Source organism: Phocoena phocoena, chromosome 9 (genome assembly GCF_963924675.1).
Source record: "Phocoena phocoena chromosome 9, mPhoPho1.1, whole genome shotgun sequence".
Lineage (NCBI taxonomy): Eukaryota > Metazoa > Chordata > Mammalia > Artiodactyla > Phocoenidae > Phocoena > Phocoena phocoena.
The window spans coordinates 15,620,432-15,634,288 of record NC_089227.1 but is presented as its reverse complement, the minus strand read 5'-3'; the positions used below and the strand labels follow the sequence as shown (position 1 = coordinate 15,634,288).

Sequence of the window (13,857 nt, the reverse complement as noted above, 5' to 3'; positions counted from 1 at the left end):
TGTGTGTCTGTATATATAAAACACATTGTAAATCAACTATACTTCAATTAAAAAAAAATTCCTCTGATGTAGGTGAGATGTAATCTTCCCTTTATCCTCAATATAACACGTGTTATTTCAAGACGGTTCTCGACTCGGCTTTTTCCTCTCATTGTCACTGCGGCTACCCTACTCCCAATGTGTCGTCGTTCTACACCTCCCGAGCTGATCTCTCCAGTTCCTCTCTCTCCCTGCTGCCCAGATCATCCAGCTACACGGCCAAACCAACCTTCCCAAAGCCCCGCCTTCCCCAAAACCCACAACTGTTTCTTCTTCTGTCAAGTCACGAAGCCTCTGCCTGGTTTCCCGCAGCCTCTATAGCCCCTCCTCTGAAAACAACTGCTTCTCTTTCGGGTGTCCACCCTTGGCTTTAGCTGAGCCACACTCATACTCTCCCACAAGTATTTACTGAGCAGGTATTAGCCTTGGCAGCTGTGCTTCCCGGTGCCCAGACTCTCCCATTTCAGCCCGTGTCAGCTCTTTATTTCTTTCTTTGGCTGCACCTCGCGGCATGCGGGATCTTAGTTCCCCAACCAGGGATCGAACCTGTGACCCCGGCAGTGGAAGTGCAGAGTTTTAACCACTGGACCGCCAGGGAAGTCCCTGTCAACTCTCTTCTGAACCAACCCTACCTTCCTTGTTAAGTCCAATATTTCCAGTGAAATGATATGGAGAAAGAAAAATGGGAGGAAAATATAGTTCCTGCCCTAAAGCACTTCCAATCTAACCAAGGGGGATAAACAATAAAGCAACTGACCAGTACAACCAATCAAAATGCAGGCAGTGCCCACACAGAGCTAAGAGCAAAGGACGGCAGGTGAGAGGAAGACACTGCTCACCTGACTGAGGAGGTGAGGGGACACCAGATAGAAATGGTCCATCTGACAATGTTGTATGTTCCCCCCACCCATTTCCCTGTAACTAGATACAATTCATTGGATCAGTTAGGTAGAATAAAGACATAAAACACAATATATCAGGGCCCGTGGCAGGCAGAATAATGACTCCCAAAGATGTCCACATCCTCAGCCCTGGAATCTGTGGATATGTTACCTCATGTGGCACAAAGGACTTTCCTAATGAGATCAAGGTTAAGGACCTTGAGATGGGGGATGATCCTGGGTTACCCAGGTGGGCCCAAGCGAATCACATGAATTTTTAGAAGCAGCAGAGGAAAGCAGAGGGTTGCGTCAGAGCTGTGGCACGAGGATGATCTGACCCACCGTTGTTGGTTGTGAAGGTGAAAGAAAGAGGCAAGGAACGTGGGCAGCTTCTAGAAGCTGGGAACAGCCCTCAGCTGACAGCCAGCAGGAAAACGGCAACTGCATCCTACGACCAAACGAACCGGAATCTGCCAACAGCAAGAATGAGCAGGAAAAAGTCTCCCCAGAACCTTCAGGTGGAAACGTGGCCCTACCGACACCTTGATTTTAGTCCCCGAGACCGTGTCTGACATACAGGACTGGAAGATAATAAATTTATGTTGTTTTAGGCCACTAAGTGGTGGTAATTTGTTATGGCAGCAACAGAAACCTAACACAGGCCCTATTTTTTTCCTCAAAGGGTAAAGGCCAAGACTATTTCTCAAAAGGGAACCCTCCTACACTGTTGGTGGGAATGTAAGTTGGTGCAGCCACTATGGAGAAAAGTATGGAGGTTCCTTAAAAAACTAAAAGTAGAGTTGCTATATGATCAAGCCATCCCACTCCTGGGCGTATATCCAGAGAAAACCATAATTCGAAAAGATACACGTGGACTTCCCTGGTGATGCAGTGGTAAAGAATCCACCTGTCAATGCAGGAAACACGAGTTCGATCCCTGGTCCGGGAAGATTCCACATGCCGCGGAGCAGCTAAGCCTCTGTGCCACAACTACTGAGCCTGCGCTCTAGAGCCCGCGAGCCACAACTACTGAAGCCCGCACGCCTAGAGCCTGTGCTCCGCAACAAGAGAAGCCACCGCAGTGAGAAGCCCGCGCACCACAACAAAGAGTAGCCCCTGCTCGTCACAACTAGAGAAAGCCCGCATGCGGCAACACAGACCCAACGCAGCCAAAAAATAAAACTGATTCTTAAAAAGAAAACAAAAGAAAAGATACATGCACCCCCACGTTCACAGCAGCACTATTTACAATAGCCAAGACACGGAAACAACCTAAATGTCCATTGGCAGATGAATGGATAAAGAAGATGTGGTACCTATATACACAATGGAATACTACTCAGCCATAAAAAAAGAATGAAATAATGCCATATGCAGCAACATGGATGGACCTAGAGATTACCATACTAAGTGAAGTAAGTCAGACAGAGAAAGACAAAAATCATATGATGTCACTTATATGTGGAATCTAAAATATTACGCAAATAAACTTATCTACAAAACAGAAACAGACACACAGACAGAGAACAGACTTGTGGTTGCCGGGGGTGGGGCGGGGGGAGTGATGGATTAGAAGTTTAGGTTGAGCAGATGCAAACTATTATGTATAGGATGGATAAACAACAATGTTTTACTGTATAGCGCAGGGAATTATGTTCAATCTCCTGTGATAAACCATAATGGAAAAGAACATGAAAAAGAATGTATAGAAATGTATAACTGAATCACTTTGCTGTACAGCAGAAATACAACATTGTAAATCAACTATACGTCAATAAAATAAATTTTATAAAAAGATCGTTTCTCAAAAACACAGATTTCTCATAAAGGTAGCAACTGGCAACTCTTGGAAGGAAAACCCTTTCATTTAAACAGTGATGAGCAGGGAGAACACTGTACAATCTCAACTTTACTACTAAGAAATAAAGCAAAAGAAAAACATTAAAAGATAAAAATCATCATTCATAAGGACCACTACTCTGTTCAACGCGGAAATCTCCTCCAAAATACTGATTACAAATAAGAGCTGGTTCCCCAGTGATGAGCAGTCAGCACCATCCCTTCTATCCAGAGCAGCTTTTCCACCACCCCTCTACCCAACCTCCACCGCCAATTCCCCTACAACTAGAATAGGTTCTTAAAGGGTATGAGCTATGTTCGATAATCTCTTTACGTCCAGCTGCCATAGCAATTAACAACGAGTTAGATACACCACAGTTATCCCATACGTTGATGAAAATATCTATTAACTTCTGCTCTGGTTTCGAAGTACAATAAATTTCAGCTCATTTACTGAGCACCTATCAATGGGCTGGGGACAAAAGAATATGCAAAAACAGCTAAGACAAAATCCCTGTCCAAAGAGACCTTTCAAAGACAAACAGCTATACCACAAAGCAGAGTAAGTGCTAACAAAGATGCAGAAGCAATGTGTTTTCACATTAAGGGAGGATTGGGGCCTTCAGTCTAAGAAGGAGAAGGGAGAGATCTTCAGAAGAAAGTGGTGGGCTTCAAGCCAGATATCAAAGTCTCAGAAGAAAGTGGTGGGCTTCAAGCCAGATAGCAAAGTCCTAAATTTAACTGATGAAATAATTTTGAAGGATGCTATCAGACTGCTTCTATTTTTCAACGTTTTAAACAGTTGCAAGCAGCATTTACTTAGCAACCACTCTTATTTATTCATGAAAGCAGGTTAGGGGACTTCCCCACTGGTCCGGCGGTAAACGCCTTGCAATGCAGGGGATGCGGGTTTGGTCCCTGGTCGGAGAACTAAGATCCCACATGCCATGACCACAACTCCTGAGCTCGCACACCTGAACTAGAGAGCCCGCGTGCCGCACACTACAGAACCCAAGCATTCTGGAACCCGCGTGCCACAACCAGAGAAGAGAAAACCCGCACGCCACAACTAGAGAACCCCGCGCGCCTCAACAAAAGATCCCGCTTGCCTCAACGAAGATCTCGCATGCCGCAACTAAGACCCAATGTGCCAAAATAATTAATTTTATAAAAAGCAGGCTATCTACTAGGCAAAACGTTATTAACCTGGTTTGAGTCACATTATTTAAATCAATTAGGTCTTACTTTAAAATATTCCGAAGTTCAGACTAGCTGTCAATATAACAGGCATGGATTACACACTTTAATTGTTCTACCAAAAGCCGCTCAGCTCATTAAACAAAACATTTAAAAACTTTTTCCACTTAATGACTTTACACTTAATCTAGCCCTAGCCAAAGTAAATAAGGAATGTTTTGGGATTGATTTAGAGATGGCCTCTCCCGAGGGGGGCATGTTTAATTTTTGTATCATAAAAATCTTTTGTTTCTCAAATTCTTTTACTCAGTCAACATTTATTCAACATGTGTCTGAGGCAAAGCAAAGTACAATAATACTGTCAGGTGGAAGATATTTATGACTGTCTGCGACAAATCAATCATTCAGCAAGTATGATCCTGAGCATCTGTTATGCACCAAGCATTCTAGAAGAACTGGTGCTTTAGAAGACACAGCCTCTGTCACCTCTTTGGGACTCTTAAAGTCCTGTGGGGAAAAACAACCTTGAAAAGGATGACTGTAAAAAACTGAAGAGTCACAAGACTAGAGGCATCTTGAAAGTTTCCTTTCTTCCCCCACCAATGATGCCAAAAGATAAGGCATCTATTTCATCCATCATGCTAGAAAGAACAAATCACCCACTTTAAAATCTTCACTAAAGGATATACGTATACATGTATAACTGATTCGCTTTGCTGTACAGCAGAAACTAACAAAACATTGTAAAGCAGCTCTACTCCAATCAAAATTGAAAAAAAAAAAGCTTCACTAAAATGTTCTGTTTCACCAACTCTCTTGACTAGCACATTCTGGTTTTTGCACATTTTCTGCAGGAGAGATTAGGGGCAGGCCAGGGGCTGTGCGTGGGTGCATTTAGAGACAGGAAGCACGTGTGGACGAGCGAGAGAGAGTAAGGGAGTGTAAGCAACAAAAAACCGCTTAGTGTAAAGGAACACAGGACATTCCTGAGTTTAGGACATAATTTGGAGAGTTACGTATGCCACTTTCCTCTAATCGAGAAGCATTTTCGGAGTGCCCAGAGCTTTGAATTGAGGAATCAGTTACTAAAGGAATCATCCGCTTGTGTTCCGGGGGTCACCAAGGGGAAGTCAGGGAAGTGATTTCATCAGCAGAGAGAGCAGTTGGTCTTGCTTTCCTCCTTTATGGAACTATCCTTGCATCCTCCCCTCTGGAGGTTGTCTAAGAACAGGCATTCACCCTGGAGTTCCGGAGGCGACATGCTGTCCCAAGTTTACTGCACGACCTGGAACAGAACAAACCCAAACACGGAGGCCAAAAAGAACATGTTCTTGCTGCCCAAAATCTAACTCCTGCCCAAGCAGACTACTACAGTGCTGGGAAATCTTCCTGTAAGAGAGTCGGTTTTGAACCCATGAGGCTTATGAATGCAGCACGTTCTCCCGGGGAAGATCCTGGGCCACAAGGAAACATCTGTCTACCCTCCCAACAGTCACTTATGCTATTTTTACCAGATGTTCTGAATCTCATCCAGTAACGCACAGAGACGACTCAAAGGGAATTAATCCAACTCCCACAAACTGAACATCTTGCCGAAATGTGTACTTTGATCATTTTGAGGAGAGGCTCATGTCTCACCAATTCAAGGAATACCAACATATTTAATTAAATCACTAAAATTATTGTATGTAATTTTCATTAATGTACCCGCAAGCTGGAAAAAATGAAATAGTGAAGAATAAAGTGAAGCGCCTTCACACAAATGAAAATGGGACTGCATTTTCCATCCTTTAAACTGGTAAAAAGAAAAGTTTTGATGATACCAGCTGCTGGTGGGGGATTGGGGAAGAAGGTACTTTGTAACTGGTTGGGAGGAAAACAGACTAGCACCGTATGTCTGGAGAACAATCTGACATCCTCTAGTAAAATAGAAAATGCACATGTACTTTGACTTGGCACTTCCATCACTGGGAACCCAATCTATAGATATGTCTACAAACATTCATCGAGATTACCAATAAGGATATTCACTGCAAACTTTCTGAAAAGAAAAAAACCCAAAAAATGGAAATCAGTAAGTCATAGCACTCTCACATGATGGAACACACAAAAAGAGGCAGATGAATAGATGCGGATATAAAAAAAACTCTAGATTAAAAAAACCAGTTGCAGAGTAATGTACACACATACATTACTTTGATTTATAAAAAATGTCTGTTAAGCTAAGTAGGAAATCATGGACTATATTCCTTTGTACTTGTCTTGTTTAAAAAAGTAACACCTGGGCTTCCCTGGTGGCGCAGTGGTTAAGAATTTGCCTAGCAATGTAGGGAACACGGGTTCGAGCCCTGGTCTGGGAAGATCCCACATGCCGCGGAGCAACTAAGCCCGTGAGGCACAACTACTGAGCCTGTGTGTCTAGAGCCTGTGCTCCGCAACAAGAGAAGCCACTACAATGAGAAGCCCGCGCACCACGATGAAGAGTAGCCCCCGCTCGCCGCAACTAGAGAAAGCCCGCGCACAGAAACGAAAACTCAACACAGCCAAAGATAAATAAATTAAAAAAAAAAAAAAAAAAAAGTAACACCTAAGATGATTTCAAAAGAAATGAGAGGAAGAAAAAAACACTGTCATTTTTACAGGTATTTTGAGCACTATTATTAATTTCTAGAGAGACACAAGAAACTTAACGGTGGCACTTCAAGGCAATGGAACTTGGTGGGGAAAAAAGGCAGGATACCTGTCTGAACTGTTTGAATTTTTTTTTTTTTAAAACCACGGGCATACACTGTTTCCATAATTTAAAAAATACTGAAAAGTAAAATACAAAACAAATAACACTATTAAAAACCAAGAAACAATAACCAACAAGGACCAATTATATAACACATGGAACTATACTCAATATTTTATAATAAACTATAAGGGAAGAGAATCTGAAGAACATATATATACAACTGAATATACACATATATAACTGAATATATACATAAATAACTGAATCATTGTGAACACCTGAAAATAACACAATATTGTAACTCAACTATACTTCAATTAAAAAAAAAGACAAAAACTAAAGAAACATGAAAAAACAAAATAAAAAACCCAAGAAACAAAGACTAGAGAAGGCTTCAAAGCTAACTCTTGGAATGAACAAACCTTTGAAAACTTTGAGAGCGCAGGTAAAAATGATTATCAGGCATTCAAAGCAAAGGTGAATGCACTCTGCCTATCTTCTTAGGAGACACCGAAAGTCACCCTCGTCCTAGAGGTCGCAAGGACCCTAGGGGTGACTGAGCGCAAGAGTGTCAGAGCAGCTCCACTCACCTATTGTTTAAGGCTCCCCCAAGGTCACAGTCACAAGGTCGACATCCATCCAAGTCGTTGCTTAAGCCCCAGTGCTCTGGCTGCAGAACAAAAGATTAAACATCTAAAGGGGGGTTCCTGTAATTACACAATAGACTCAGCAAGACACAAGTTATGGCGTGTTTTGGACGTTCCACCAAACGTTTATCTGCACCGTGGAAGGAGAAAGCCTACAATAGGTGTGAGTAGGAGTATTCTAGCATAAAGAACCCAAGCTGTGGGTCACTGGGGTCAGAGAGGGTTGCACATACCCACGTGGTAACCCCAGATCACAGCAGTTTCTTTGCCCTGCAAATAGCCTTCATCCAAGAATTAACATGAGCTAGCAGCAAACATGCCAATTTTCTTCACTGGAATTACTCCGGCAGTGAGACAGTAATATGAAAGCAATCACAAAAATGTTTTAAAAGATATAAAATATAATTTTAACAAATTACACTCATAATTACTCTACCCATAATCACTACAGTCAACTTTTTGGTCTATTTCCTTCCAGATTTTGTTTTTCTTGTTGAACTTTTTCCCTAGTCAAGATACTACTTACATCCTGTGTTCTTTTATATATATTTTTTACACCAGCATAAGCATTTCCTCATGTTATCATTTTCAATGGCAACCAAATATCACACTGCATAGAAACACCCAAATTTATTTAACTATTTTCCCTACTGTTGCTTCCAAGTTATTTTTGTTATGATTAATAAAAGATGCAATGAGTCTTCTGGTGAATACATCTTTGTCCAACTTTCTGATTATTTCACTAGGATAGATTCCCAGAAGTAGGATTACTGGGTCAAAGGGGATGCACATTTCTACAGCCTATGGATACACAGCTGCAAAACACTTTTCACAAAGTATGAACCAGTCTGTATTTCCATCAGTAGCACACGAGTACCTGGCCCTCACTATGTCCTCACTTAACAGTCAGCATTCCTATTTTTTTAAAAAACTTTTGTTAATTTTGTCTGTAAAGATGGTACTTCACTGTGGTTTTATTCTGCAACTCTAACGGCAATGGTGAATATCTTGTCAAAATTAGTAATTCCTCTTTCGTGAATGGTCTACTCGTGTCTTTTAATATTAATATTTACATAAAAGCGTGATGGTAGAACCTACAACTGTGAAAATCGTTCTCTATTGAAATGTCACATTCACAAACCACCCATCCCATGTAATTACGAGTTACCTACCAGACACTGGTCACAATGCTGTCCTGTCACCAGACGCTTACAGAAGCAGTAACCAGTCTCAGAATCACAAGGATTCCTGCCAGGAATCGTTCCCAGAGGACTGCAAGTACAAGCTTCATTAAAGATAAAATGAAGTAAAGAAACACAAACCAAGTGAGTCTGTAGTAGTCGAATGGATTAAGAATTGCAAAGTAAAATGGGAATTACGTGCACATGAGAACTCCCAAACTTTTTCAACACATATACTTACATTTACAACCAAATGGATCTTCAGTGCTTAAACCATAGAAGCCTTCTTTGCAGATATCACAATGTTCTCCTTCCACGTGTAATTTACACCGACACTGACCAGCAATGAGACCGGCAGAAAAATCCGTGTAACTATCACAGACTCCCTTGTTCTGAGAACCAGCTGGGTCACAGGTACATTCTAAGGAGAATCAGAAGCGTGAGGTAACACAATGTGTGTGTTTATGTAGAAATACACCTATTCCCTTCATCCCTCCAAATGTCACAAAAATAGACTCAAAAAGGCTGGACTACTAAGTAAATTCTCCCCCCGGCACCCTATACAGCAGCTAAAATAAGGCTGGGTCTGAGTCCCAAGAGAAGGACCGTGACCACCAGACTATTCAAGCTGAAAGCTGACCTAAACAGGTCCCCCCTCGTGACCTCTCCCCACATACGTTCACAGAGATTAGGATCCCGGATGTCTCTCTCCGGGTGCTGGTAGTAAAACGGTTTGCACTGCTCGCAGTTGCGCCCCATCGTGTTGTGCTGACACTCATCACACACCCCTCCGCTGACGTTGCCAGTGGCCAAGTAGACCGCCATGTCGAAGTGGCAAGAGCTGGAATGTTCGTTGCAGTTACATTCTGCGAGACAAGACCGACGGCAGGAAAAGCCTTTTCAATCTACTTACCGGGGGAGGATGGGGTTGGTGGGAAGGAAGCTCGTTTTGGAAACTGGGGACGAAGTTCAGGCGAAATGGCAATTAACAAGAAGGCGCTGGCGGTGAAAAGGACACATCTGCTTACGACATCAGTTTAAATCCTAAGCCATGCTGGAAACCTTCCGAGTGTGACCTTTATGAAATAACCTCACTTGCCCTCTTTGGAAGAGAACGGGCTATAAAAAGTTGAAAAGTGCTGGGGGAAGTCCCCTTGGAGGCTCACTCACAGGAAGGCTGCACTGCATGGAAAAGCGCTCGGGCCATGCTCAGGGTGGGACGGGGATACGTCCCTCCAGAGGGTTTTCTAGCGGTATGTTCCTGGGGAAGCCTGTCTGGGCTGCCGGCTTTGAGGAACGTGGTATGAAGGCCGGATTCCCTTGCTCGTCATTCCCACCGCCACACCAGGCCAGGTTCTGTTAATCAGACCCTTAACAGCCATCCAGCCGGCCCTCTTGGGTCATTCTGTCCCTCCTCTAGCCCATTCGGCGGAGTCCTCTTGGTCCAACCCAGCTTTAACCATCGCTCTCTCACGCTCAACAACCCCCATCAATGACCCTTGTCTTCTCACAGCGAAGCTTCTGTCACTGGGGCCCTCACGGGGCTCTACATACTGGCCTTATCCGTCCTGTAGGGAGGGACTGTGTCGTCGTGCCCTGGATACGTTGGTTTAATTAAAGCCCAGAATCATGAATTAAACCCTGGTGTGAGAATGCCCTTAGAGCCTTGTTTTGTGTTCTCCTTATCTGAACTCCCTTCCACCTCCCCCCTCCCCGCCCCCGCCCCCCACCCCGCACTTTCTTCTCTTTACCTAAACAATCCTAACTATTTGTTAAGGGCCAGCTGGTCGGCCTTACTAACAAAACCTTGACCACTCCAGCCCTCGCTGTTTTCTGAGCTCCTGGAACAGTCCTCAGTGGGGGCAGAGACAGCACGCCTCGCAGGGGTGATAGTCTATCAGAATCACTGTGGGGGGGGGGGGGCAGGGTGGTGGTGTTTCAAACTACCCCTCTGCCCAGAGAATAGCACCGGGAGGGATGGGCGGATGGAAAGATGCCACAGGCTGCAGCTGGGCTGGCACAGAAACAAGGCTGACAAATACTCCATCTCTTTTAGACCTACTGATCCACCACACGACTGTTTTCATTCACTGTTCGCTCATGGTCATCTTGCCTTAAAAACAGGTACAATGTCAGGGATGGCATCTCTGTCGTCTACTAAATCTGCCAAACACACAGGTGCTGCTCAAATACTAACTGATTAATTTAATAGACTGGATAGTGGCTTCCTAGGATTATCAGGGTGAGGCTGGGAAAAGGGTAGTAACTTTTCTTCCTTTTGCAGACCAGTGTACTGTTACAGCATCTCTACTCCAAAAATGGATACCGGGCTCTGAATTGATTCAGAACGTCCCTTTGCCTGAGACTTACTTTTACAGGCATTGCTGTTTCGACCTTCGGCGGGTCTCCAAGGTAAATCATGGTAGAAATCCATGCACTGTTCACAGTTTAAGCCCTTGGTGTTATGCCTGCACATGCAGTGTCCGTGAACCTTGAAAGTTACAAAAACAGAAAAAAGCAAAGGAAGAGATACACTAACGGCCAGACCTTTCCCACAATCAATGGAAAATATCAACCCCTTCGGATACTAATCCTCATCTGTAGTGCACGTCAATGAGGGTTTCTTTGTTTTTATTTTGTCCCTTCCCCCCCGGTGAGTCCTGTCTTATTGATGGCCGTAATTCCCAACTCTAGGAACAGTTCCTGCTATATAATGGGTACTCGATAAATATTCTTATTGAAGTGTTGATGAGGAAAACACAGAAGAACAAAATTAGTCACTTAAAATTTTTTTTAAAAAACAAACTAGTTACTTAGCAGTTTAAAAAAATCTATTATAATAGAAATCAACAAAAGTTATAATGGAGAACTAAATGTGTACACACCACCGGGAACCAACTCAATTTACTGCAAGCTTTACCCCATGCCATACAAAAGACAGGTTTTCTCTGCTTGCTTTGTTTGGTTTTTGACTTCCGGCTCAGCACTTAAAAATGTTTTTTTCAACCCAAAATGAGATTTTAAGAATTAATCAGTTACCACATTTACATTTTTAAGGAAAGAAATATAAAATGCCAGAAAAAGATACAGATTATTTCGCTTCAGGAAGGGACCACGATGTGCTCTTTTACACCACACCACCAGTCACACTTGAGCCCCTGAGGCACATAAATGATAAATCAATTCTTTCCGTCGAGCAAATATGCACGTTCACGGATCCCTCACCGTAACACTAGTTTCTACAGGATGGAATTCAGAAACAGGACAGACAGGTCCACCCTGAACCCACCTTGACAAGAGTGCAGTTAGCAGAAGACTAAATTCCTCCCATTATAAGGTGGTTTTACATGGACTTAAAACCAGTCCCAAAACCCATACCACAGGACCCTATGGCATCTGAATCAACAGTACAACATACTGTGAGACGCATGGTAGTGACATGACTACATGAGGTTAGCTACACACAGGATCTGTTACTCTGAAAAGTAAATATCATCTACCTGGCACTCTCTGAAAGATGGAGCAAAAAGATTAGAAGGACATATTCTCCCTTCAGGCTCTGTTAAAAATTCAACTTTATCTGTGCAATAAAGGTTCTAAATAGAGTAAAGGGAAGTCAGAAGTTTAGACTGTTGAATACAAGTCAGTCCTGCACCTTCACTTTCTTAGATGAGGACTAACAATTTTTGAAAAGGCCAACATCAACTAAGCAAGGCACACCTTTCGTCAAGAAGCAAGGCCCACAGCCCAGTGGAGGCCCCGGTGCAGAGTCAAGTGGGATTTATCCCAGGGATGCAAGGATTCTTCAATATACGCAAATAAGTCAATGTGACACACCATATTAACAAATTGAAGAATAAAAACCATATGATAAATAGATGCAGAAAAAGCTTTTGACAAAATTCAACACCCATTTATGATAAAAACTCTCCAGAAAGTGGGCATAGAGGGAACCTACCTCAACATAATAAAGGCCATATACGACAAACCCACAGCAAACATCATTCTCAATGGTGAAAAACTGAAAGCATTTCTTCTAAGATCAGGAACAAGACAAGGATGTCCATGCTCACCACTATTATTCAACATAGTTTTGGAAGTCCTAGCCGCGGCAATCAGAGAAGAAAAATAAAAGGAATACAAATTGGAAAAGAAGAAGTAAAATTGTCACTGTTTGCAGATGACATGATACTATACATAGAGAATCCTAAAGATGCCACCAGAAAACTACTAGAGCTAATCAATGAATTTGGTAAAGTTGCAGGATACAAAATTAATGCACAGAAATCTCTTGCATTCCTATATACTAATGGAGAAAAATCTGAAACAGAAATTAAGGAAACACTGCCATTTACCACTGCAACAAAAAGAATAAAATACCTAGGAATAAACCTACCTAGGGAGACAAAAGACCTATATGCAGAAAACTGTAAGACACTGATGAAAGAAATTAAAGACAATACCAACAGATAGAGAGATACACCATGTTCTTGGACTGGAAGAATCAATATTGTGAAAATGACTCTACTACCCAAAGCAATCTACAGATTCAATGCAATCCCTATCAAATTACCAATGGCATTTTTTAAGGAACTAGAACAAAGAATCTTAAAATTTGTATGGAGACACAAAAGACACCGAATAGCCAAAGCAGTCTTGAGGGAAAAAGACGGAGCTGTAGGAATCAGGCTCTCTGACTTCAGACTATACTACAAAGCTACAGTAATCAAGACAATATGGTACTGGCACAAAAACAGAAATACAGATCAATGGAACAGGATAGAGAGCCCAGAGATAAACCCACGCACCTATGGTCAACTAATCTATGATAAAGGAGGCAAGGATATACAATGGAGAAAAGACAGCCTCTTCAATCGTGGTGCTGGGAAAACTGGACAGCTGCATGTAAAAGAATGAAATTAGAATGCTCCCTAACATCATACTCAAAAATAAACTCAAAATGGATTACAGGCCTAAATGTAACACTGGACACTCTAAAACTCTTAGAGGAAAACAGGAAGAACACTCTTTGACATAAATTACAGCAAGGTCTTTTTTGATCCACCTCTTAAAGTAATGGAAATAAAAACAAATAAACAAATGGGACCTAATGAAACTTAAAAGCTTTTGCAAAGCAAAGGAAACTACAAACAAGATGAAAAGACAACCCTCAGAATGGGAGAAAACATTTGCAAATGAATCAATGGACAAAGGATTAATCTCCAAGATATATAAACAGCTCATGCAGCTCAATATTAAAAAACAAGCCAATCAAAAAATGGGCAGAAGACCTAAATAGACAGTTCTCCAAAGCATACAGATGGCCAAGAAGCACA

At 42.3% G+C, this 13,857-nt stretch overlaps 1 protein-coding gene across 1 annotated transcript in view; it reads right to left on the bottom strand.

The window, feature by feature from the left end:
- Positions 1-13,857, bottom strand: part of LAMB1 (laminin subunit beta 1) — a 72,828-nt gene that overhangs the window by 38,345 nt on the left and 20,626 nt on the right. Inside the window, exons 8-12 of the mRNA XM_065884277.1 lie at positions 10,892-11,012; positions 9,199-9,387; positions 8,763-8,942; positions 8,513-8,625; positions 7,284-7,363 (exon numbers count right to left, since the gene is read on the bottom strand). Coding sequence (XP_065740349.1) covers positions 7,284-7,363; positions 8,513-8,625; positions 8,763-8,942; positions 9,199-9,387; positions 10,892-11,012 — 683 coding nt within the window. The remainder of the gene's footprint in view (positions 1-7,283; positions 7,364-8,512; positions 8,626-8,762; positions 8,943-9,198; positions 9,388-10,891; positions 11,013-13,857) is intronic.